Below are 27,319 nucleotides of genomic sequence, written 5' to 3'. Positions count from 1 at the left end.
CAAAAATAATTAATTGTTAGAGTAATGAAAAAAAATTATAGTTTAATTTTGTTAATTGATAAACAATTTTAATAATTATTTTTAGTAATTTAGATAATTAATATAGGATTGAAAAATAATACTTAATGTTAGGAGTATGATGAATTAGGCTAAATTTCACACTTTTAAATTATTTAAAGGTAAGGAAAATAGTAAAATTTGAAATAATGGTAAAAAAAACAAGAAGTTGAAAAGTTAAATAATAGGAAAAAGTTAAAAAGTAAGAGAGAGAAGGAACTTTGGCCCTTTTTTCTGAAAATGGGACCCAGAAATCCATTTGTCAAATTATAAAAGGGGCCTCACACAACTTTTGTATGCCACCTCATACTTGGCCCTCAACCACCATAAAAATTTTCAACTACGAGTACTTTTTTTTTGGCCGTTTCCTTGCGTTCCATTATGGCGTTAGTTGGAGACTCAAAAATATATTCACAAATGATTAATATTAACATAAAATTTAGTACGATGGTTGACTACCTGAACTTATATCTTATTGCCAGGGAGTTGATATTCCACTTTATAATAGAGGATTTAATTCTCCGTATTATAATAATGTTTGATGTATTAGTTGTAGTGGTGATATGTTCTAATCAAAATAAATAAATAAATAGTTGAGGTGATACAACGGTAAAAGATAATTATGAAATCAAAAAGTTTAAAGACAATCTTTTCCAAAGGAATGTATCATGTAATAGTCTTTTAATAAGGAAATTTATACATATCATATAGAATACACAAAAGTAAGAAGAATCTACAAAGGGTCTTAAAAGTTATCCATGTAACATATATAGCTTCATGAAATCTGATTGCCAATGTATCCAAAGATACAATGCTAGTTCTTGTCTATGTAAAATGAAGCTCCATCTAATGTTCATTCACAGTTTGTGATCAATAAAGACAAGCATGAACATACGTCTTCGCGCTCAACAGATGAGTAGAACTCTATAAAGAGTAACCTGTCTTGTTGTCATGCACTTAATCACATTTGATATTTCCGAAAATCCTCCTGATGAATAAATTGGAACCGAGATACCCTACAGCACCTGGAGTTTCCAAGAAAATCAATCAAGAAACAATGGATCGAGTTAATGACATGGATCTAGCACAGTGCAAATGAGATTACTAAAAGAGCTTACCACATAGGATACCGACACCAAGGCAGAACATAAGAGTGTAGCCAAAATAAAAGCTGGTCTGGAGGAGACCAGACATTGAAGTCTTTGCATGATAGTAATATATAGCATATAGGTAGACATATAGAGCAGTGGAGGCAGCCGAGAAGAATGAAGTCCATTGCCAATGATAGTTCTCCGCGTTCAGCAAATAATATGTTCCCACGATTGTCACACAAACAGTGACAATGATCAGAACAATGAACACAAGGAGCAAGAATCCATACACATAGTAGTGCACCTGTCAAGAATATTCTCAAATGTGGTTAGTGAAATTACAAATTGAAAAGATATAGCTACACTAGAGAAATAAAAGTAGATGAGAATATTGCTAAAAAGATGCTAGGAACAAACAGTGTGTAAGAAGTATTTCAAGATATGTTTTCTAGATACCAAAAAGAGTAATTACCATGTAGGTCCAGAAGGAAGCGAAGATGTAATACATCTCAATAAAAATACTTGCAAAGGGTAGAAGACCTCCTACCAGAGAAATAACAGATGGTCTAAGGTACCATTTCTTCTCAGGGATAGGACGAGGGATATTCTTAACGCGGCATGGATTATCTGGCGTACCACTCCAGTTTCTTCCGGCAACAGTACCAAGGAGGGACAGGGGAAAAGAGATAAAAGCCCAAATAACAAAAACAACTATAATTGTGCCAAGGGGAATAGCAGCTATAGATCCATAATATATAGCAATAGTGTTTATAATGAACCCTATCCCAAAACACAAAAAGGGGAAAAGTGATGCTGTAAGGACCATCGACTTCATCCAGCTTTCACCTGAAAGGATTCAAAGAAAAAAAAATCGTCAATTGGTAAATGATCCATCTGCTACACAGGTAAATTTGATTATGATAACCTACTATGCTGCATGAAACAACTAATGAGACATCAGGGAGAGGAGCACATACCAGCATTACGAGAGTACAGTCCACCACTCACATATCCCGAGATGAATGATGTAAGAGCATAACATACAATAAAGGTAGTAATAATTGCTCCTCTCCTAAGCCATGTTGTAGTTAGTATTTAAATAGAAAATGATCAACATAATTAATTAGTAGCACAGGTTGCAAACATACCTCATGTACATCTTTCCAAAGTAGGCAGATAAAATGACAAGGAGAACAAGTGTTGCAAGCTGAGCACCAGTCCCAACAACTGCTGAAAGGAGAGCCAGATTTTGTGGAGGTCGGAAGACGTCACCATGGACAAGTTTCCAACCAGACTCTTCAATAACATCCCTTTCCTATACAAGAATTCAACCAACCAAACACCCCAAATCAGTAATTTTCTGATAAGGATATGCCATTGGACATAGGTTCATGCAAATACTTGACTAATTGGAAGAAAAAGCTTTACCAGAGTCTCCATATCGTCAATTTCACGAGCATATTTTGCGTAGTCATTGCGAAGAGTGCGCATTAAAATCATAGACACTAATCCAACGAGGAAAACTACCATCATGATGGAATTAATTACAGAGAACCAATGAATCTGCAAATGGAGTAAGACGTTTTAGGAGCTGGGAACATGAAGAACTTTATGGAGACTAACTGCCTAAATTTTTAATCTGCTTTCTCATTAATATTTTGTTTCAATGAGAACCAGAAAGATAATTGAGTTTTAGAAAAGTATATTTTTCCCTGTAGAAAGCCAAACGGAAGTTGGTGCATGGCCTTTATATGCAGAAACACTTTATGGGGCCAAATATATCTCCTTTTAACAAAAACTACTTCTATGCCTCAATCTCGCCTAAGTCGTTACATGTTTAGAATAGAAGGAAACATAGATTTCTCTACTAGTCACAATTCCAGTTCAGACAATAGCTACTTCTTGTGGTCTAGACCCCAATTATCCACAAGTTGACAGAGCAGCAGTAACTGCTTTTTTGAGGGGGAGTAAAGACACAGTTGTTTTGTTGCTTTAATCAAGTTCTTCCATGAAAAAGTTATAATGCAAGTAAGAAAGTACATGGTACAGATTATCTATGGTACCACATGCTAGCATATCATCAATAAACAGTGTCGATGAATTCTAAATGTTGATAAAATATAATCATACTCCCATCAAAAGCTACCACTTAAGTAGTTAATATAGTAGGATAGTAGATTGGTATGTACCTGGTTCTCAAAAAAGTAGTTATTCAGGTAAACATTGAATCGTTGTTCATAACTAATATTTGTCGGGAACCATTTAAGAGAATATGTCATATCCAAGGTCCTTCCTTCCTCCAAAGGCTTCGGGATCGCTTGACTCAGGTTGACAGAAATGATCTAATGGAGTGAGACTATAGTTAGATTATCAACACTCAGTTGCAGATCATTGATATACCACAAGGCATTAAGAACTAAAAACAAAATGCCTACCTGGTCTCTATTGTACTGAATTTGAATCATCTTGTGCGTGTACACTACATGCTTGTTATCTCCAACTCCGCGAGGATGCACTTCACCTACAAAACCTGAATTTCCCTTATACCAAGTGAGTTTTCACTTACGTTATAACCGTACATGGTAATTAGAAACATTTAGAGAAAAACTAGTTAAGAACATACCCCATATTGGCAAATCATCTGAAGCCAGGAAGGAAGGAATCACAAGTCACAAGTCATGACCCAAAACAGGAGAAAAGTATAGAAATTAGTGCACGTTAAACAGCAGAGCTATGCGTAACTGTTGAAAAGAATTGACAGTATCATAGAGATGTCATGAAACACTGTACCCATAAAAAATTCAAACCAATACGAGTTGTCAATGGCATACTTAAACCGTGCTATCTTTGATGAATCCAATTTAAGTTCACAAATTGATCTTTTCTCCACATCTCCTGTTAAAAGGAAATGGATAATAGTAAAAAGACGTGCTTCAAATCATAAAATAATACACTGTGAAAAGTTGAAGAACAGACTCTTAAACTTTATATCAATTCGGCTATCAATAAGAGCATTTCCTCCAAGAACCTCGCCGAGGCCACCCTGCTTATGATAACCATCACCAGGACGACAATATGGAAGGCTATAATAACTGTAGGTCTCTTGTGGGTTAACATATGGTCCAGCTTTGTTTACCCATAGAGTGACAGAATCATTTTCTTGATACTGCAGCAAATAGCAGAAAGTCGTGCACCAATTAGATAATTCATAAACAAGATTCTTGCAAGTTTTAGATGCACAATTAGTATTGGTGTTTAGACAAACTTAAAGTTGTGTTTGGTTATACTTTTTACTGGAATAATATTTATGCTTGAATACAATTTCAAAAGTGAAAAAGTGAGTAATTTTCATGGCTAAATCACTCATTTTCAAATAAAGTGTAAAAAAACTATTCCGAATAAAAGTGAATTATTTTTATTTTTATGGGTTGAAGTAGAACTCTTCTCATGGTAATAGCCCAACCCCAAAAAAAACTACTACTTTATAATGCCTCAACCACACACAAGTTAAGAGTCGAATCTATTGATTGTGCTCATGTCATTCAAATATTCAATATTTTTCCTTTTAGAAGGGAACCCAGAAAGACAAATCCATTGAATTTGAAAAGCTATTTACTTGTAAGGATTTCAAGATTGTACCTTTGCAAGAATTGGGTATGCTAAGAAACAAGAACAGATAATGAAACTGGTGAGGAGTTGGAAGGCGAAGTAGAGCATTGCTTTGAGCTGAACAGTGTCTGAAAAACAACAAGGAATGAGCAGCTAGCTAGTGTGTTTGCTATGAGAAAATGAGAGGAAAGTGCGGCAACTCTTTTTTCCATTGTCTTTTGTCTAATGGATCGCAAGTTTTTTGTCGCCGACGACTTTGACTTTTGAGTACTCAACGACTTGAATTATTAATTCGTATGTCCTTAAACACATTTCGATGATGTTAAAGTTGATTTAAAAATATTTCTTAGCTATTGAAAATATAAATGTATTTTAATGTTAAAATAATGATAATTTAGATAAGTAATAAATGAAATAGTAACAAATAACTAAGGTCAAATCCATCGGTGGCCCCCTAAAGTTGGCACGAAGTTTCACTTAGACACCTCAACTGGGCGATGTTCACTTTAGACACCTCATGCAGGGTTTCGTTATGTTATTTTGACACTTTTTTTCAATAAGCAAAAATATCTAATGTGTGTGTGTTACACTCGCGAATGACCTGTGAAGTATCCAATAAAATAAGGACATTTGTCATTTCCCCCAAAATAATTCTTAAACAATGAATTTTGGTAAAACCAAAAAGATAACCAGTGAATTGATGACACGTGGCATTTTGCCCAAATGATTACAAAAGGAAAACTTAATCACTTTTAAAAAGAAGTGTTTTGCAGAATATCAAACCACCCCTGCCCGCCAACACCAATCGTCTTCTCTACGAAATCAAATCCACTCCTACCCCATTCGTCTTCTCTGTCATATCCGAGCTTTCTCTATTCTTTAAAGATTCAAAATATATTAAATCATGTTCCCTATAAAATAAGCATTTGATGGAATTTGAATGATTTGAGTGAAAAATAATTTCTCTTGTATATCTGTAGTGGAGTAAAAACAGAAAATTGAGGAAATTAGGACCAAACAAAATGGAGAAATTTATCTTCAATATCATCATTGGAAACTTAAGTGCAGGTGTCGTTTCCCATGGAGAGTTAGAGACTAATTAGAGCATAAAATACATAATGGAATCTAAGAAAGAGATAAAAAGGAATTTTTGAGAGAATTAGATCTAACAGGAATCTGAGGGTTAAACTATCAAGCAACAAAATTGTTTGTATTAATTTCCATCATGATTTTGAACCACATAATTTAAACAAGTCCTGATTTAAAAACAAATAATAAACTAATTTGTCTATTAAATTTAAATCAACGAGATATATATTTAACTCTAAAATTTCTGTCAACACTTTTCACCATGGAAGGAGTTTAAATTTATGAAAATGGTAGTTGAAAATAGGACAAGACAAAAAAGAAATTAAAAAAAAAGGCTAAATAAAGCTCTAACGCGCTATTAGTGAGTGTTATACACTCATTATGTCATGTCAGCGAAAAGTGTCAAAATGACACAACGAACTCCTACTTAAAGTGTTCAAAATAAAAAAAACTTATTTAAGATGTAACTGAAAATTAGTGTCAACTTTAGAGGGTTGTTGTGTTACATATTAAGTACATGACAATGCACAAGAGACTAGAGAGGTTACTCTTTAGTCTTTACAGAGTTCATGACAATATTGAGTGAATGAACATTAGATGGAGCTATAAATTTATATGGACTACAAAAATATACTATATTAAAAAAATATTTATCATTTATAACAATAACATTTTTTTTCATTTGATCACTTTTAATACAATTTTAATACATATTACAAAGAACAATTTATTATTCAAATTTATATGGACTACATAAATATACCATATTAAAAAAATATTTATCATTTATAACAATAACATTGTTTTTTTCATTTGATCACTTTTAATACATTTATAATACAATTTTAATATATATTACAAAGAACAATTTATTATTCACATATAATACAACTTTTATTGATAGATAATACATTTATCACACATTTTAATACACTTATAATACAATGTGTCAATTTCTTACTAAACAAGCATAATATATTTTTAAAAAAACAATTATAATACGTATATATTGCATACATAATTCACTTTTAATACATATTACAGATTTAACATAGTATTGTTATGTATTACTATAAATGATAATAAATAAAAAATATCGCTAAAATCAATAATTATTTATTAAAAGGTATTCATCCAAATAATTTTTCCTTCTATATCTTTGGATGCATTGACAATCAAACTTGATGAACAAGGCCCAAATATAACCTGCATTACATGGAGAAATTCAAAGACTCTTCGAAAATTATTTTAGGGAAATTGTATAAATAGTAAACTATTAATTCAAATTAAATGTTATAACCACAGTTTGATTTAATTGTAACTCGTAGCAAACAGTTGTCATTCGCCTCTCTCCCTAAATTTCTCGCTCGCCACTCTCGTTTTCTCGTTGGGCAGTCTCTCCCTTGGCTTTCTCACTTTATACAAACACAAATGTATAAAATGTGTTTGTGTTTGTATAAAGTGAGAGAAAATTGTATATATACATATATTTTTGTTCTCCTCTCTCCCCAGAGAATCTCGCTCGCCACTCTCACTCGCCTCTCTCACTTTATACAAACACAAATGTATAAATTGTGTTTGTGTTTGTATAAAGCGAGAGAAAATTGTATATACAAATACAAATACATATATTTTCGTCCTATACACTTATAATTGTACAAATACAGATTTTCCACTGCCTAGTTTTCTTTTGTCTTTCTTTCTTTCTCGCTTTATACAAACACATATTATACAATTGATTCTTTTGTATATGTATACCGAAACAGATTATACAATTTATTCTTCTGTATATGTATACCTGTAATGACCCAAAAGGTCATTTTTAGAAATTACTATTTTATTCCTCCCGATAGTTGCTTTGAGTCATTTATGATTAGTCGGTGAAGTTGGTTTGAGAATTTTAAACTATTCAATAACTATGGTTATTTAACTAGCGGGTATTTATTTAGTAATTGATAAAAATGGGTCAAGTCTGAAAATTCATTTAAGAACCTATACAATTTGACTCATACCTATTAAAATAACCTATTAGGGTTTGTCACTTTTTGGTACAAAAGTAATTTATTTAGAAAAGAAAAGAGATAAAAGGGAATAGGCGAGGACTTACTCGCAGCGGCGTCAGACGAATGGAAAATGGGAGGCGTACTTCTCCAGGTCAGAACTAATACAGTTCCAACTCTTTCCATTTATATTGAAGTTAGGATGCTACATACATATATTAATATAATAATGTTATGAAAGAAAAATGGACAATGTACTTAGACTAGTCTATAATTGTTGTTTTGTTTAGTTATTTCTTAGTGTACAGTGACTGATGTATATGAAACAACTACATGCTGAAATATATTGGTAAGTTTTGAGTTTTCACTCTTTATAGAGAAATATTGTAACATTGTTAGTGTTGTTCTGTGAGTCTAGGATACAATAGATAGTGGATCAATTATGGCGCAATGATGAGCCAATTATTAAGCAAATTCATAGAAGGGTGGGTGTAGAATTTCTACCTGAATTGATGCAGTTTCCGTGTTTTAGTTTCATGTTGGAAATCTCTTATGAACATCGTGTCGCAACTTCAATTATTATATATAATATCGGGTGCATATAAATAAGTATTAAGTATATTATATAACATGAATACCATTCGAATAATGATATTGAAAAAAATTGGATTTAACCCTAGACTTGAAACTTGGAAAATATGATAATTGAAATGTTAATTGGCATCAAGATTTAAGAACTTGATTATAATTTTGAGTGAGTTTTTGGATCTAGGCTAGACCTATAGTAATATGAGTGTTGTTAGTTTTGAAAACTTATTGTGAATATTTATTTGGATAGATCGAATTGATTTAGAAGTTCAACGAAAGGGGAAGGTTCAAGTCCCGGAGTGATTGTTCGACTATTTCAGGCAAGTGGATTTCTAAACCCTTGTTAAGTGTATGAAATTCATGTATTTCCTTGTAATATGTGTTTAGGGTAATGAGGCTTGTTGATGGGTTGACTTGTCCACATTAATTAATTCTAATGATGAAAAAGGGATAATAAAAGGCAATGTGATCAATTATTTGTGTGATGTGTTGAGAATTGTTTGAAAGGCTTGTTGAATTATTGTTGATGTTGTATCCTGATTGTCTTGTTGTGAATTGTGCAATGTTATGAAAATGGTCATCTCCTCATTATTTGTGTGAACATGTCATTTGCATTGCTCTGAGACATGGTTGTGACAAGTGTTATGTTCATTGAGAAAGAATAAGAAAATAAAGAGGATGTACCGTTTCGAGGGACGTATCGCGCGCCGCGATGGATACTATATTTCGAGGGACGTATCGCGCGCCGCGATGGATACTATATTTCGAGGGACGTATCGCGCGCCGCGATGGTTACTATTATCGAGGGTCGTATCGCGCGCCGCGATGGATGCATGGACAGATATGCCCCCCATGGGTCTCGGACTGAGAGACAGCGGGTGTGTATCACTAGGTCAGACATGCATCACTATACTTGACATTGCATTTCATTGCATTGCACTTCTTTATTATTGGTGAACTTGATCTTGTGTGTTGCTGATCTTGTGAGTGCCTTTCTATGGAACTTGTGACTGATGAATATTGAGCTTGTTGTTGAAGGTATGCAATTGTTAGAGTGTTGTGTTGAGCTATGTGTTTTGTAAATTGTGAACTGTTAGGTTGGGTTGGTTTTATACAGATTGTAGTTGTGAAGGTTCGGTTGGTGTAACACCCCAGAGAATTTTTTCGAACTAAGACTCGAGCCGTCCTTCATGTGGAGTGAGATTTTACCGAGGAATAAAATTTCTTGAGTGTTGAGTTAAGGTCCCTAGGTATAGCACATTGAGTTCCAAGAAGAGTTGAATTGGAAATAGTCATTTTGGAAAGAATCTGGAAAATTTGGCTATGGAAAAAAAGGAGTTTTTGGTCAACTTTGAGCAGTTGTAACTCCTAGCTCAAAATGATTTAGGTGAATTTCCAGTTATGTCTGGAAAGCCCTTGGAATGATCTTTCCAACGCCACCGAGTTTTCTTGATTCCGAGTTCGTATGAGTGACTTATGCCCTTTGGAAGTTGGGCTGTTGGCACAGTCGCACAGTGCAGTTTGTTTAGTCCGAAAATTTTAAGGGTATTTTGGTCTTTTCCCTAATCATTTCTTTGGGTTATATTAAGGTGTTAGACTGATGTTTGGATCATTTTTGTCCCTTTTTAAAAGAGTGAGAGTGAGGGTTTTAGAGAGAAAGAAGAGGAAAAGAAGAGGAGAAAGAGAAGAAGAAGCTAAGGATCGTCGTGGATTTTCGTCGGGGGTGATCCCTAATCAGGTATGTGAGTTCTTTAGTGTGGGTTGATCCTTTCCCCCACACACCAAGCTCATTTTATGATTTGAGAAAAGATTGGATTTGTTGTTGAAGTTGTTGAAGTTGTTAGTTGTTGTTGATGTTGTTAGTTGTGTTGTGGAAGTTATTGTTGGTTGTGGGACATGATTTGGTTGTGTTCTTAAGCTGAAATCTATTGTATATTGAGGGATTTTATGATCTTTAGTGTTGGTTGGTTCATACCCCCACACACCAACTCGTTTTTAATTCCAAGAAAAGATGTATTTTGGTTGTTGAAGTTGTTGGTTGTGTTGTTGAAGTTCTTGCTGATTTGGGATAGGATCTGGTTGCGTTTTTGAGTGGAATCCACTGTATGTTGAGGGGTTTATGACCCCAAGTGTTTGGGAAAAGAACCTTTGAGGTTGAGAGGGTTTAGAGTTGGCAACATGAAGGAGAAAAGTTGGGCAGCTTGGCTGAAGCAAGTCTGCGTTGCAGCTGTGTTTACCTCTGTGAACAGAATCTGTTCTGTTTTTAGAATTAAATTTCGAATTTTTTTCTTAAGTCTAGCTGTCCTAAATTATTCCTAATCATCATGGGGTCTTTCCAAACACAAATCATTACCCTTGAATTCATAATTCCAATTCAAGTGAAGTTAGTTTCCAAGTCAAGTGAAGTTAGTTTCAAAATCAAGTGAAGTTAGTTTCCAAGTCAAGTGAAGTCAAGCTTAGAAGTAGGTAAGTCAAAACAAGTCTTTAAGGTTTTCCAAGAGTCTTCATTGATCGTTTTAACTTCATTTTAAGGCTCAAGTTAAGTAAAGAATGAAGAGTTCTGAGTCAAGAGTTTCAAGTCAAGTCAAAGTTAAGAATTTCATGTTAAGTTAAGAGTTTCACATCAAGCCAAGAGTTCAAGTAAAGTAAAGAGTTTCAAGTCAAGTAAAGAGTAAAGAGTCAAGAGTTTAAAGTTGAGTTCATTTCTCAAAGTTATTAGGGAACTATGTATTCCCAAAGGAGTTTTAAAGAAATGTCTTTACATCTAAACAAGGTTGGAAATTGAGATTTCCAAAGAGCCTTCGGGCTAGTTTTTGAGTAATTATCTCATATCAGCAGGAATAAATATGTTTTAAAAACATAAGAGCCAGTACATTTTTGGGAGTAGTATCGAGCACCGAATTGGGGGAGCGTTCAAAGAACCCACAGCCCCCATAGAACCATGTTAGCCACCATGGGTAGAAAAGGATCATACTTTTTAGATGAATCCTTTTCAGATTAGACTAGTGGATCCATTAGGCAGTTCAGGTCTTATACCTTTGGCCGGGTATAAGATGCTCTGGCAGCGTGAGGTCGATCGTTGTATCATCACTATAGCTCTTATGTGATGGTTGTCGGTTAGAGAAACTCCCACAACAGTTATTGTATTTTTATACACAGAAATTATTGTATTTTATATACATCAGTTCAATTGTATTTCTATATACATCTCAGGCTTATTGTATCCTTGTGTACACACAGAGTTTATAACATGTTTTAAACAGTCTTTCTTTATATCGCACTTGTTTTAAATTGCCTTCTATTAAAAGAAGTCAATCAGGTTGAGTTCAGTTATTCAAGAGTCGAGTATCCTTGAGTTAAGTATCTTTGAGTTAAGTATATATCTTGAGTTGAGTATCTATCTTGAGTTGAGTATCTATCTTTGAGTTGAGTATATATCTTTGAATTGAGTATCTGTCTCTGAGTCCAATATCTATCTTCTGAGTTGAGTAAGTTTGAGTAGTTTTGAGTATTCCTTGAGTTGAGAAAGTTTGAAAAGAGGTAAGTTGTTCAGTTTATTCCAGTTTTTCTTCTAGCCTATGTTGTTTAGCTTTCCAGCTTACATACTCGTACATTCCACGTACTGAGCCGTTTGGCCTGCATCTTTTTATGATGCAGACACAGATATTCAGGATCATCAACAGGAGATTCGTTGATACATCCAGGAGTTCCAGTTAGCTATGACAAGCCTCTTTGCTTCCGGAGGATTTCATTTACCTTTCAGTTGTATCAGTTGTTAAGAGGTCGTGGGTCTTGTCCCGGCTTCCATCTTTATCAGTTAGAGGCTTCATAGATAGACAATAGAGTTTCAGAAGTCTCTTCATTTATTTTGTTAAATGTTTTGAAGACTAAAGTTGCCTTTTATGGCGAGTTGTATATATATATTCTATTATACAGAGTTTTCTTTTGAGTTAAAGATTTGTAAAGTTGAGTTTATAAACTCTTATTCAGTTTTAAGCTCTTGTATGCTTAAGTTAGTATTTCGCTTGGAGTCAGCCAGGATGAGGGTTCGCTTGGGGACCAGCAATGGTCTTCGAGTGCCGGCCACGTCCAGGGTGTAGGCTCGGGGCGTGACAGTTGGGGTGTAAGGAGTACTTGTATTCTATCCCCTTAACTCGTGTTTAGAGGTTTACTTGTTGAGTACCGTGTGGTTTGGTACTCACCCCTTGCTTCTACAAATTTTTGTAGGTTACGAGTCTGGATTTTTGTGGTACTGTTATTCTCTTCTTTTCCGAGGCCTCTGGGAGATTTGTGAGGTAGTTGGTTGTCTTCTCAACGATCCTTCTTACTCCTGTTTATGATCTTGTTCTACTCTAGAAACAATGTCATATGAGACTTGTATTTTTCTTTTGATTCAATTGTAATACTTTAGAGGCTTGTACACGTGACAACCAGATTTTGGGGGTATATTTGAGTTTATTATAAAAATTTCCGCATTTTATTGTAATGGTTGAGTTTTAGGTTGACTTGTCTTGGTGGGTTAAGACTGTCATCACGTCCATTTTTGGGTCGTGACAATACCGAAATATACATATTAATAGTTATAGCAAACATAAAGTTTGCTATGAAGCGCAATTATACAAACTATAGTTATAGCATACAAATATGATTTTTATGTTTGCTAAATCTAAAATTTACTCATTATTTTATGGGAAAAGGCCAAATATATCTTGTATTATAAGAAATAGTATTTCAGTTTAGTTATACATTTGCACAGATTTACCCGAATTTTTTACTATGGGAGAGGTACAACTTGTATTAATTGTATGAGGGTATTTTTTATTACAATTATATTCTGATTTATGGGATCCATTGCTGATTTTTATTTTTTTGCTTTTGTTTCTCTTTCATAGTCTTCTTTTCTTCTTTTTTCTAGACAGTTTTTTTTAAAAAAAATTATTTGAAACCAATTAAATTACTCCTTCAATTTTATAATATAAATAAAAATATAATTTATTTTTTATAGTTAAATAATTATCTAAGATATTAATAGTCAAATTTAAATACGAATATAATTCATATTCGTATCGTAGGATTAAGCCATTTTTCATTTCATATTTTAAATTTTTCATCTTCCTAATTCATTTCATTTTAACTTCTACTTTTAGGATCCATTTAAACATAAAAATTATTTACTTATTTAAAATAATCTATTTTTAACTTACTTTTCACTTTTGAAATTGTATTAAAGTACATTCAAACATGAACATCATTTCGAATATATATAAATTTAATTATATTTGTATTTAGAAATTCAATTTTTCTGACAAAATTATTTCAGCAAATTTTCATTTTGTCAATTACTAATATTGGGAGATATAATTCTGATAAATTTTTCAATTTAGAAGAAAAACGTTCGAAGTTGAAGAAGAATGATGTCCGTTTTTTTTTCTTTTGGATATAATGAACTTAGGGGTCGTTTGGTAGAGTGTGTTAAGAAAAATAATGCATGTATTAGCCTTGTGTATTACTAGTACCTTGTTTGGTACTCTTTTTCAACCTATGTATAACTAATGTTTGCATTAGTTATACACTCTATTGTGTATTAAGAAGTGCATTGCTAATACCATGGATTTCTAGGTATTAGCAATGCAATGGTTTTAATGCATGCATTAATATGATAAAAGACCCACTTACCCCTCAAAACCTTTGTTACATCTTTTCCACCATAAAAGTCAAGGATATCTTTGTAAATAATTTTTTTAATGTCATACATACTATTTTTAATGCATCAAACCAAACAATGCATTAAAATAATCTATGTATAATTAATGCAAGCAGAACTAATATATGCATTGCTACTGCAAACATTACTCATATACTTTATTTAACATTATTCTTATACACTCTACCAAACGACCACTTAAAGACTAGAGGGCCCCATAATTCACTTTATTTATATTATTTATCATGTCAATTTTAAATTATATTTCTTCCTTAATTTTAGAGCTTTAAAGTCAAAGAATGGGCCCACTATATTCAAGTGTCAAAAAATTAGTGAACCTCACACAACACTTTTGTTTGTTGTGCCTCTACCATACTAAAGTTTTTCGATTTAACCCAACTTCTAATTGTGGGACACGTGGCAATACTAAAATAAAGAGATCTATCCTCAATTTTTAATATTGAATTCAATTGGAAACTGCTTGAATTGTTTAACCCGGCCCAATTCCCCTCCAACTTAAACGAACCTACTAATGAAATAAAACAAGTTTTTTTGTATGGACACCATTATTTTGGGGTGTTTTTAATTTTTGTATTTATTGCTCATTTAGTGAAAAATTGTGAGTTAAAGTACACTTATATATTAAATTTGTTGGGCATAAGTAATTTCGCAGGCAATTTTTCTTTTAAGAATAACTTTTAATTCATAAGGCAAATTTTTAGAGAACTTTTGTCCTAAGATATAACTTTTGTCACTAAAAGGGTGTTTGGATTGACTTAAAAATTGGTCAAATTTAATTTTAAGTCAGTTACAAATATAAAAAATAACTTAAAATAAGTAAAAAATAAAAAAATTGTTCCTTAGCTTTGAAGGATAAAATTTAATTACGAACGATTTTGAGGGTCAAAAATTAAATATCACCCCAAAATAGAGTATTTGTGCAAATGAGGTCACTTGACAGTTGGTTTAGTGGTGAGTTATGCATGTATTAAATATTACATAAGTAACATTAATAGATGATTGATTTGTAATTTAGAAATCTACATACCTAGTACATGCATAGATTATTGGAAATTTTACACAAATATTATAGCGTTAAGACCTAGTTACATCATATTCCTATTCTTCTTCAAATTACAAAAATTCCTTAAATTTGATAGAATGTGGATACATCCCAAAACGTTCTGATACATCATTCAACGTTTCGATACATCGCGTCTCGATTTCGGATACATCACTTAATGTCTCGATACATCACTCAATGTCTCTATACATCATGCACGTCCCAATACATCGCGTAAAGTGATGTATCTGAGAATAAGAGAGAGTAGGATTTTTTATAATTTTTTCAAATAAAAAGAAATTTTAGAAAATATGATAAAATAAATTGTGTATTTAGGTAATTTTTCCTAAATTTATAAGAGAATATATTATTATTAATACAAAACAAATATGAAACAACTATACATAAATCATTAAATCCTCCATAATTAATTTCTACTTGAGATAATGAATAAATTTATGCCTAATTAATTCATGTATTACTAATATTTGCACAATTCTAACCTACTTTGTGAGGAAAGATTCATTTTCATATTTTAACTTTTCTAAGAGAAGTTTCAAAACATTTGACATTATTATATATCGGTAAACCTTTCAAAATCCAAATCTTTTAAACTAATCCCGTTTGGATTGACTTTAAAAAAAAATTAAATTAAAAATAAAAAATCAAATTTAAATGACTATTAAGTCAAAAAATAAAAAGTAGGGGAGACTTACTTTTGGTTTTTGACTTACTTTAAGTCATTTTTGACTTATTGTAAGGTATTTTTTTTTATATTTGTCAAACACATTTAGAAATCAAAAACTGACTCAAAAATAGGTTTAACCAACTTTTAATCCAATCTGAACACCGGCTTAATCTGATTTGATTTTTTTCTACTTTCTTTTCAGTTCATTATTTTTATATTATTATATTTTATCATCACTACAATGACTATACAAGTCAAATTAATACTTTAAAGTCGATATTAATTCGACATCATCATCAAATAAAAAAACAAATGGAGATAATGAAGAACAAGATGAAAGGATGGCGTGAAACACTCACATCCACTAAAATATTTCTTTTTATATTACACTTATTAAGGCTAAACTCTTCCTTTATTAATTTGTGGCCAGGGTCAAATGCTTCAAATTTTAGCCACAATTTTAAATGAGTTATACAGCTACAAAAATTGACAAACAAAAGGTTGAAATAATATTGCGGAAAATAGATATTCACGCGCTCTCTGCTCACGCGAATCCCATTAATTTGGAATCTATACTCTTCCTCTGTCACAAAATTAAGATAAGCCCTTTGTTATTTATGTTGTGTCATTATCTTGATAATGATGCTTACCGTTCGTTCGGTTTAACTAATTATTATTATTAAGTGATAAGAGATACGTAGTAATTAATTTTGAGATTATATATAAATTTATTTATTTTCAATTAGAATAAATTGTAGTGTTATTTTTATTTCATGTTCAAAGTGAAACAACAATTCTGAAATAACTAATCTTGAAATAACTTGTTCCTTAACAAAAAAAGATCGTTGTTTGGACAAAACCCAAAACCTTGTTTCCACTTTAATTATATTTTTCTTTTCCATTTATCCTAAATACTTTATTTTTATAAAAATAACCCCATCAAATTATGTTTCATGTTTAAATCATATTTCATATTTTTTTAAATACTTGCAAACAATTAACAATTATTTATATAAATAATAACCAAACACAACTCCATATTCAACTCAAATTTAAAAATATATTTGTGATATCATGTAATAGGTCGTATATGGAATCTAACCTATGACATTATGTGATTATTTAATTTTAGATATGATCTTTATAGAACAAATTAAATTACATGTTTAAAGTAAATTAATTGAGTCAAGTGAGTTTATTAACTTTTTAAAATTGGAGATATAAAACATATTTTATAAAAATACATTTTAATTTTAAATATTCTTTAGGAAATGTATGGTTAAAAAAAATTCCATCTCCAACTTCAATTTTAAAATTCTAAAACAAGTGAATATTTTTTTTATTTTCATACTAAATGAATAAGGTTTGTGTTTTTTTAGATTAGAATATAAAAAGTGGTTTGAATGAGAAAAACCCTCCCCACCTTTTGTTGAAGAAAAATAAAGTTCCCCTCTTTGGTTAGCCGTGATTTCACGCGCTTCTTTGAGGATAGGCTTTGGTTGCACAGTGTAGACCTCAAATGACGTTAAAAGCATCGCCGCAAATCATCAACACATACCATACTTTTCCAAATGACTCTTTCTATACGTATTTTGTTAAAGCATTAACAAATTTGATAAAAAATAATAAAAATGCATTAACAATATGTATAGCATTGAAAAATATTAGTACGAAAAATGAATGATCAAATGTGCTAGTAATTTTATCTGTCACAAAAATAAGATAAAGATGATATCGAAAAAAGTATAGTTTTATTATAAAGGCTACTTGTGAAAAAATTTAAAACTATATAGTATGAGTTTCTTTGAAGATGTACATATTTTATATATTTTTAGATCTTTAAATATGCTATTGGTCTTGAATTTGAGTCTTCTGGTATTAAATTACTTTTGATAGGAAGCATTCTACTTCACAATGTGAGAGTTTTATGTGAATATCCAACGGTGGGAAATCAATAGAAAAAGGAATTTGAATTTAGTTAAATTCAATATCGGACATCGGCTTGAAAATCAATAAAAAAATATGGTACTAAACGATCTAGCTAAGTTTTCTTTTAATTCTTTTAGACTGTAATAATATTTAATCTGTTAAGACCATTTATTTTTAATATATACATAAATATAGTAAGGTTATTTGTAGCAAAAAAAAGAGTATATATCTAATTTATTTTTAAAAATTATATTACAAATATCATTAAACAATACAACTAATATTTACATTAAATATCATAAATTATTAAAAAATTATAGTAATATTTTTAAATTAAAAAAAGTAGGTAGCTTAGTGATGAGAATACTTGTCAACTATTTTTCTCCATAGAACTCAACATATACGCTATACCAAACAGAGGCTTCTACTCTTCTGTTGCTCCATCTTCTTCTTTACCTCACTTTTTTAAAAATAAAAACAACAAATAATTCACCTGAAGAAAAAAAAAAAGTTAACTTTTGCTAGAAAAAATTCACCGATGCAACGTGGAACTGCCGGTGCCGGAGGAGGTGGACTTTCCCGTTTCCGTTCAGCTCCGGCGACATGGTTAGAAGCACTACTTGAGTCCGACACTGAGAACGAAGTTATTCTTAACCCTTCTTCTCCCATTTTACACACTCCCAATAAACCACCACCTCACCCATCAACTCCGAAGCTTAAACTGGAAACCGGCGGAGCTACTAGGTTCACTGGCGATCCGGGTCTGTTTGAATCCGGTGGTAGTAGCAATTTTCTCAGGCAGAACAGTTCTCCGGCGGAGTTTCTTTCACATATAAGCTCTGATGGTTACTTCTCAAACTATGGAATTCCGTCCAGTTTGGACTATCTTTCTCCATCTGTTGATGTTTCGCAGTCCGCTAAGCGAACCCGAGACGGTGATTCCGAAAGTTCGCCCAGAAAATTAGCATCCCAGTTGGTTAGTATAAGTTCAACAACTTACCCAAAATTAGTTTGAATTTTTATTATCCATGAATGGGGGGTTATTATTTTTTCTTGAGATTGTTTTGGAGGTGGGGGTGACTTGAACCCAGGATCTCCGTCTGCTTGGATGTATTTCAAGAATTTTATGCTAATCATTTGGATTTTAGTTCATTTAATGTGTTCTATTGAAGAGCTATTACTAATTGTTTTGATCTTTTTGTGTTTTCCTTCACAACTTTTGCTTGAAGTTTTTATATGTCAAAGTTAATTCAATCTTGAAAAGTAATGATTTTTACTTGTAAATGAACACTGTCTTGATTATTCATCTTATCCGAGATGGACTAGATGAATTGACTTTCCTTATAAAGATTTGACTACACTTTGTATTGTGTTTTATGTCTATCTAATGAGATGATTGTGTTGTCTGAAAGACAGTCAGGGAGTCTTACATATATTGGTGTTCCTCTATGTCTCTTTTCTTTTTATTATTTCTGTCCGGATTTGATCTTCAAGTCTTTTGGTTGTTGTACAAATATAACCTATGCTGAAAGATCAATATATATGGATAATATGAAATCATTACTTCCTAGTTAATGACACTAACAGCCAATAATTGTTGGAAATTAAACTTTGAAGCAAGTCTGTGTAATGGTTGTCTCTCCCCCCCCCGAAACTCCGATGTTTTTATTAATATTATCATACTTATGGTTGTTTGTGCTGGGAGGTGTAGAAGGGAGAGTCAAGTGGGCAGTTACATGGTTCTGGTGGGTCGCTGGATGCTGAAATGGAGAATCTCATGGATGATTTGGTGCCTTGTAAGGTTCGAGCTAAGCGTGGCTGTGCTACCCATCCTCGCAGCATAGCGGAGCGGGTAAAGCATTTTTTTCCCTTCTCTCTTTTTGCTTGTAATTACCTGTGTTAATATGCAATTTAAATCATTCAATCATTAGTCTAATAAGGTTGCGCATGTACTTCTCTTGTGCAAGGTTCGTCGAACGCGTATAAGTGACAGAATTAGGAAGCTTCAGGAACTGGTGCCAAATATGGACAAAGTAAGTTATTTATGGGAGTTCCTTGTACTTCTTTCAAAGTTGTGCATAAATAGCAATTTCACGAGGGCTTTGACTTGTGCTAGTTTGAGGGATTTGACACCTGTTATTTTCACACTTCTATCATGTCTCCCTCTACAGGAAAAATGATGAACAAGACACCCACCTTTAATATCAAATTGATAATCAACTTCTTTATGACATCAATGGTCTTAATGGGTGAGTCTACCGAATGTATGGAGAGAAGTAGCTACGAGGAATAAAAAACATTATTTTATGGGCATTTGAATCCAGTTTTGCTGACAGCTAATTCTATTTAACACTATTGAATCTTAAAAGATGAATTTAGAAAAAATCAAAGAACAAATCGTCCAATACTGTTTTTAATGCAATTGATTGACTGTAACTAGATTTATTAGGATTTTGTAAAGAGACAACTTTTGTGATGGGGGACTACATTTTGTTGTAGTACACCTGTGGATATATAGAAGTAAAGTTTACCATTCTCAAAAAAGAAGAAGAACAAACCGTCCAAGTTTTAGCCATACTTAAAAGGCCAACACTTTTGTAATACCAGTGAGTCCCTCCCAAGTGGTTTTCCATTTTCTATTGGGTTGATTATGGTCAATGTAATACTCATTACTCACCATTTGAGAGATAAGTTCTTACCTATTCACCAAAAGTTCAACCATTATTAGTGTCGGCCTAATCTTTAGAAATTGTAGGGAATAAGATAAATTTTGTTTATCCTCATTGAATCTCTCCTTTGCTTATGCCCAATCCATTTGTGATGAACTCACAATAGCCATTTAGCATTAAAAAAAAACCCTGAGCTTTTGCTTAACGAAGCTCCATTCTCGATTTTGTCAAATCTCAACCGTCTTATTGCCAGGTGAAGTAAAGGCCAAATCTTAGGCAAACTAGATTGATTGGTAGGATATTTTAGAAGATTACTCTTAAGTTGTTTGATATGTTCAAGTACGGTTGGAGTATCATTTCAAAATAAGTATTTTGGTCAAACATCAAAGCCAGATTTAAGCAACAATACATTCCCACACTTCAAAAAATACAACCAATAGATCAATTCTTTAACCTTAGGCAATGACCACTAGTACTACCAAGTAGGTTTTGATTCCATGATCTATAATCTAAGTCTTTGTTAAAGAATCCATATATGTTATTGCATAAAAATAAACGAGTTTTTATTTAATGGGTAAGTGCACCAAGTACATCTTAATTTGATGTATAATTTTAATCTGGGTTAAAGAATCCATATATGTTTAATTCTAAATCGATAAATGAGTTTTTACCTACTATATAAAAAGAATCAGTTCTTAACATAGTAAGAACAATGAGAGCATTCTCCTACTTCTTTAGAGAATGCACACCAAAATGTCTTTTTCTGCCTGAATGCATACCAAAATATTTTAGATTTTGAGAAAGAATTTAAAATGTCCTTCTATTGATGGACATTCTAGATTGGAGAATACGATAGCTTTGATTTGATTCTCAAGATATCTTAGAGTCTGAGTAGTATTGTACCCCCTCTTTATCATCTCAATCTCTTTCACTCTTCTCTCTTTATACCTTTTGCTCTCTCTCTCTCTCTCTCTCACCGCTACATTATTTGTCGAGCCTGCCGTCATTGAACTTCTTTTAAACCTCAATGTTAATTTGGCTGATGTCCTGATTTATCCCTAATTCTTATATCATGTCTATGGGATCCTCAATGTTTTGATTTCACTAAGAAACAGTGCCTGGCTCATTTTGGATATTTTTGTGCTGGACAAGATGTCATATGTGTGGTTAATGAGGATCAGCAGTTAAGAATGTACAGAACAAAGACGAAAAGCTATCTTACAATAACGTGATATTTTATGGGTGGTAAAATTAGATTTTCTTTGATTAAGAATGAATTGGTAAAACTAAGGTTTGTAATAAAATGAACTAGAAAGTATCTTGATACTTGCACCACTTTACAGTGAAATTAGCTGCAAATCGATTGACTGATTTATTTCTAGTTGTCTGTGCTATTCTTATTGTACTTCAGGCAATTCATGACTAACATTGAGTTTTTCCATCCACAGCAAACCAACACAGCCGACATGTTGGAAGAAGCAGTTGAATACGTCAAGTTTCTGCAGAGGCAGATTCAGGTAATTCATGAATTCACTCCAGTGATTGAACATCCCAAAACTCTGTGGAAAAGGAAGTGAGTAAGACAAAAATAAATTAAGTGGCGTAGTCAAATCTTTTCTTTCGATAACCTCAGAAACAACAACCAGTTGGCTCCCAGCTTCTGTACATTAGCAGAAAAGGTGAGTCAACGCCAGGCTCATGCAATTTCTTAGCTGGTCTCCTTTATCCTGTTTCATTTCTGCACAGAAATTGTTTCCAGTTTCTGATTAATTACATACGAGTTATTACTTTATGAGATCTTTCAATATAGTTATGTCACATGATTTGATTAATGGTAGTTACTGGTCTAGTGAAGCATGTACTTAAGAGAATTGTCACATTTCTATCCAAGGGTGCGTTTCATTTTAGAAATCTAATCCTGCAGGAACTTACGGAGCATCAGAAGAAATGCACGTGCTCAATGAAAGATCAATAATGAGAAGAAGAGAGCTCCACTAGAGTATATAGGCAATAGTTTTGTTAGTTGCATGCAGTTTAGAAATGGTAATTCACTCCTCTATATCCTATTCTTCTTCATGTGTAGATATTAATGGAAATTTGCAAGAGCTTCGCTACTTTAGAATCCAGAATCAGCTTCGGCTTTTAATTATTAAATTTAGGTTGTACACTTTTCTGGTGCAGTTGTATCATGTTGTATATGTAGTGTCAATTTGCTTAATAGTCATATTTCTGCAGCAGAAACACTTCACTTTCTGAAGATGTAATCATGATTTGCAGACCTGTCATGTTGAAATCAATAAATATCGTTGCATCAGTGTGAAGTTTAACAGTTGGATGTCTTGGAAAGGCAATATCTTTTTTATTTTCTTTTTACTGGGAGACTTATATTTTTTATCTATGCTTCTCTTTCCATGTTTACAGGTCGGGGTATTTTGTACTTTTAGGATTTAGCGTTCAGATGCTGCACCCCCAATACTTGCATGTTTATGAAGTCCATATAGATAACTTTTCTTAAACTGAAGGTGCAGTATTACTAGTGCAGTTTTGTCTTTGCAAAATGGAGCTTTTTGGAATTTTTCATTTCTTTGATTGTGCATTTTACATTGTTGATAATACAGGATTGAGTTCGTTCATGGTTATTTATTAGTTACTAGTTTAACGAGGTTCAGTTGCTTTATTAAATATATGTACTCGGGTTTTAAAAAAATTAGAGGGCTGAATGTATCGACTCTGTTGATCTGAAGACCTTATTCACTTATTGACATTTACCATGTTACGTTTAGGACTGCTTAAGAATGTCTTCTTATCGGGTGATTATACATGTCGCCTGTTAAGCATGAACACTTTTGAGTAGAGGCAGCTCTAGAATTTTTAGAACATGGGTGCACCACTAGATAAGGAGAGGAACAAATGCATTAAGCTGGAATTGATCCCTATTCTTCTAGGTAAATAACTCAACAATTAACTAAGTGCACCATTTAGCCTTCTTGGAGTATAGGTGTTAGTAGATAATATTATACCAATTCAAAAGAATTTAAAATATGTACATAAAATCAGTGGCGGATCCAGAAATTTTATTTCATGGGTGCTCAATTATTTTTAGTTTGAGAATTGCTATATAAAGTGGGTGCTTAGTTAATACATTTGAATAAATTATTAGATATTACAAACAAATATTAGTGTTGATTGCAAAAAGCAATGGGTGCTTAAGCACCCATAATTCATAACATACATCCGCCACTGCATAAAATACCTAGTTTCACCTATAGACCATGGGTTCATGTGCACCATAATCTACCCAATAAATCCACCCCTGCTCTTGAGATGCGTTTAATGGTCAAGTTCCTAGTTATGTACTTGAAGGTCTTGAGGATGGCCCAAAAGATAGAAAATAAATAAATAAAGCAAAAGAAGATATCACCTCCTCTCCCTCATGAAAGACTGATGATACGAAAGGTCAAGTGTATCCTTTCGGTTACACACACAAACAGACATTCTTGCGAAGTGAGTATTAATTCTGGAATAGTTTGGGTGTTATGAATCAGCCCAAGCCCTGGGTCGATATCTATAGGGATGTCACACAAGCAACTATTGGGCTGAGAAATTGAAACAAAAGACCTTCACAAAGGTTGATTTGTGATCCAGGCCCTATTAGCAACTAGTTTAAAAGGACCCTCAGTTAGAAAGAATAGTTTATGCATATTATGATCATGCTTAGGCAAAGTCTATATCTCTCATCCTACTTTCTCTACGTCTAGTTCCTCGTCTCCTTCTTCATTCGATCTTAGTTCTTACTTTCAATATTTCTGTATTTTGGTTTGGACTTTTGCCTTTTGAGTTGTTGCATTTACTTTGTGGAATTGTAATTGAACTTTGCCTATAGGTCTACACTTTTTTTTTTTTTTTATGGACAAGGGAAACCCGCAGTCGCGCACCCAATAGCTCGCAAACCACATAGGAGAGGTATCCAGCACTAGGCAAGCCCGGTGCAACGAGCCGCTCCTATAGGTCTACACTTTATTTCTTCTTTTAGTGCTCTGATAAAAGAGCAAGTATGCCTTATCAATAGAAAGTGGAAGTTTCTTGTAGAAGTGACAGATAGCACATCTTAACATACCATACATATTAAATATAAACCTATAGGAAAATCATGTGTTCATTATACATTACGGAAGCAACTGGTGTGTAGATTGGGAAAAAGCTCAGCTTAGTGTTATCTGCTGGAAATAAACAGGTTTTCGTAGATCATGTTTTACTTGGGAAGTAAGGAGGAGCTGAAGAAATTATAATGTTGTAGCATGTATATTATCGGCAACATCCCCATGCACATGTGTTCATAGTATTATAAACAGTGCTGTTGCAGGGATCAATTGCCTGCTATTCACTCTTAGCCCTGGTGAGTAATCTTCTTATTTGTAAAAAGAAACATAATAATGTATTATATTGCAACATTGCTTTTAGATAAGTGCTCTCTCTTGCTAGTTTTGAATAAGAATGAATATGTATCGCGTAACTGGCATTAATAAACCAATGGTGATGCACGATATTGTAAGGAAAAAACATTTGGCTAATTATCACTCTCTGGAGTCTGGATTATGAAAGATGAAATGGATTACCTGTATTTGATGAGGCAATGAAGGGAGGGGGAGGAGGAGGAGCGTGTGTGTCATTGCATAATAAAAACATCCACAGAAAGGAAATTACCTATTTTAGTTTGTGTTATACATCTGATATCCTAAAGAAAATTTTCTTCTGTTTCAGATAAAGAATATTGTTTTGTTGAATCTTGTTTGTTATTTTCCATTCTGCCAACAACATATATAAGAATTTATGATTGATTCAGCATGAGTACAGTACAATAACCTACTGTCAGAAAGACTTGGGCCCTGTTTGTTTGTTTGTTTTGTTTGTTATCAGACAGGGGATAGGACATCCGGATACATAGAGGAGGGATGTATCCGATATGGGAGGAATGTATCAGAGAGGGGTTAGGATTCGGATACATAGGGGAGGGATGTATCCGAGAGGGATAAGGATGTATCCGAAAGGGAATTTTTGAAATTATTTTAAATGGTAGGAAATTTTAGAGATTATGGTAAAGTAAGATGTGCATTTCGGTAATTTTTCCTTATATTAAGGTGCTTGAATTTGAAAACCTATATGATTATTAAGATATTGTATCTAGATACGGACGCCAGATAATTAAGATTGTTTATCCATAGCATTTAAATGTGTGTAATTCATCTTGATATCAATTTTTAAGAGAAAATCTTAAGTTTTATACCCCCTTTGTTTTAACTTGTTTGTACAATTTTGACTTGGCATGGATTTTTAGAAAGTAATGAAGGAGTCTTGTAGCTTTAAACTAAAGGTATGCAGCGTGTATCAAAATACTTTTTAATCTTGTGGTTTTAAACATTTCACGTGAAAAGTTAGAATTAAAGAGTTGCTCAAATAAGGAAAGAAACATTCTTTATGAAAGAGACTATAAATAGTAAAGTAGGACAAATAAATTGAAACAGAGGAAGCATTATTTATAAAATAGTCAACCAATGTACCCACACTCGGAAAGTTAGTGGGGGTGGTGTTCGGCATGGTTGTGAGGTGGTAGCTGGTCGTGATGGGTGATAGTGGTAATGTAATACTAGTAGGTTGTTGGCGATTGTACGATGGTGGCGGATCATGATAATTAGATGGTGATAACTAGCGGTGGTGATGTACATAGTGGTTTACAAGGTTACTTTTGGAAGATTTTTTAGTGCAACACCTTAATGATTTTAAGAACATGCATAAATAAGATTAAGGAAAAAAAGTACTCCACACACTTAGTATATTGCAATATAAAGGACTAATTCTACCCCTATTAAGTGGAAAGTGGAAAGTGGAAACAAATGAGGCTTTAGAAGTATTATAATCAATGGAAGTAGTAGGATATGGAAAAAAAAAAAAATTAAAATATTACCTAGTTGGTATAAAAATAAAAAAAAACTAATCCAAAATAGCATTACTTTTTCTCTTTCCATTTATTTTTTGGGCATAAGTTTATATTCATTTAACAAACACACATATGTTCTTTCAAAATTGTTCAACATATGAATGTGAATAAACCTCTAGTCTCATTTGCCAATTTAATCCATCAATATGTACAATTGATCAATTCGTTCATTTTGGAAAATTGATAAATGGAAAGAAAAAGAATTTTAACAATTCCTTAATATGCATAACTGGTCAACTCATTCATTTTTAATTGTGGAAAATTAATAAAGTGGAAAAAAAAAAGAATTTTAACAATTAAAAAAAGAGCAACTTTCACATATAACAAACACAAAAATCATATTTGTATGCTATAGCTATAGTTTACATAATTGTGTTTCATAGCAAACGCTATACATATATACAAAAGAAGCAATTATATAATCTGTTTCGGTATACATATACAAAAGAATCAATTGTATAATTTGTGTTTGTATAAAGCGAGAAAGAGAGAAAGACAAAAGAAAATTGGGTAGGGGAAGATCGTATTTGTATAATCATAAGTGTATAAGATGAAAATATATGCATTTGTATTTATATATACAATTTTTTCTCACTTTATACAAACACAAACGCAATGTATACATTTGTGTTTGTATAAAGTGAGAGAGGCGAGTGAGATCTGGGAGAGGGGAGAGAGGGGAACGAAAATAATGTATATATACAATTTTCTCTTGCTTTATACAAACACAAATGCATTTTATACATTTGTATTTGTATAAAAGCGAGAGAGAGGCTTAATAACAACACTTTGCTATGAAGTATAATTAAATCAAACTATGTTTATAACATTTAATTT

At 32.6% G+C, this 27,319-nt stretch overlaps 2 protein-coding genes across 3 annotated transcripts; one reads left to right on the top strand and one right to left on the bottom strand.

Moving 5' to 3' along the window:
• Nucleotides 1–674: 674 nt before the first annotated feature.
• On the bottom strand, nucleotides 675–4,943 carry LOC125825044 (transmembrane 9 superfamily member 1-like). The gene is made up of 12 exons (XM_049504394.1): nucleotides 4,788–4,943; nucleotides 4,125–4,314; nucleotides 3,939–4,043; nucleotides 3,772–3,789; nucleotides 3,584–3,678; nucleotides 3,338–3,490; nucleotides 2,577–2,711; nucleotides 2,297–2,463; nucleotides 2,126–2,220; nucleotides 1,621–1,994; nucleotides 1,176–1,452; nucleotides 675–1,082 (listed from the first exon to the last, which is right to left on the bottom strand). Exons 1-12 carry the CDS (start codon nucleotides 4,863–4,865, stop codon nucleotides 1,015–1,017), a joined length of 1,755 nt encoding a protein of 584 aa, XP_049360351.1. The 5' UTR covers nucleotides 4,866–4,943; the 3' UTR covers nucleotides 675–1,014.
• Nucleotides 4,944–18,271: 13,328 nt separating this feature from the next.
• Nucleotides 18,272–22,814, top strand: LOC125825046 (transcription factor bHLH81-like). Of its 2 annotated transcripts, XM_049504396.1 has the most exons (5): nucleotides 18,272–18,794; nucleotides 19,530–19,670; nucleotides 19,786–19,851; nucleotides 21,936–22,004; nucleotides 22,412–22,814. In XM_049504396.1, the coding sequence occupies exons 1-5, from the start codon at nucleotides 18,357–18,359 to the stop codon at nucleotides 22,460–22,462; spliced, it is 765 nt and encodes a 254-aa protein (XP_049360353.1). In that variant the 5' UTR covers nucleotides 18,272–18,356; the 3' UTR covers nucleotides 22,463–22,814. The 2 variants fall into 2 exon arrangements, with proteins under 2 accessions (XP_049360353.1, XP_049360354.1); XM_049504397.1 differs by lacking the exons at nucleotides 21,936–22,004; nucleotides 22,412–22,814 and adding an exon at nucleotides 19,990–20,050 and having other exon boundaries at nucleotides 18,322–18,794.
• Nucleotides 22,815–27,319: the final 4,505 nt, after the last annotated feature.

The sequence above is a fragment of the Solanum verrucosum genome, unplaced genomic scaffold (genome assembly GCF_900185275.1).
Source record: "Solanum verrucosum unplaced genomic scaffold, falcon-dt-bn FXZP01000086.1, whole genome shotgun sequence".
Taxonomy (NCBI): domain Eukaryota; kingdom Viridiplantae; phylum Streptophyta; class Magnoliopsida; order Solanales; family Solanaceae; genus Solanum; species Solanum verrucosum.
Note: the sequence above shows the minus strand (reverse complement) of the source record. Positions and strands in the feature narration are given on the sequence as shown.

Coding starts and splice junctions, on each gene's coding strand:
- LOC125825044 (XM_049504394.1), bottom strand. CDS start 4,865: ATGCTCTACTTCGCCTTCCAACTCCTCACCAGTTTCATTATCTGTTCT. Junction 4,044..4,124: donor AATTGATATAAAGTTTAAGA/GTCTGTTCTTCA, acceptor TCCTTTTAACAG/GAGATGTGGAGAAAAGATCA. Junction 1,995..2,125: donor ACTGTACTCTCGTAATGCTG/GTATGTGCTCCT, acceptor GAATCCTTTCAG/GTGAAAGCTGGATGAAGTCG.
- LOC125825046 (XM_049504396.1), top strand. CDS start 18,357: ATGCAACGTGGAACTGCCGGTGCCGGAGGAGGTGGACTTTCCCGTTTC. Junction 19,671..19,785: donor CTCGCAGCATAGCGGAGCGG/GTAAAGCATTTT, acceptor CTCTTGTGCAAG/GTTCGTCGAACGCGTATAAG. Junction 22,005..22,411: donor TTCTGCAGAGGCAGATTCAG/GTAATTCATGAA, acceptor CTAATCCTGCAG/GAACTTACGGAGCATCAGAA.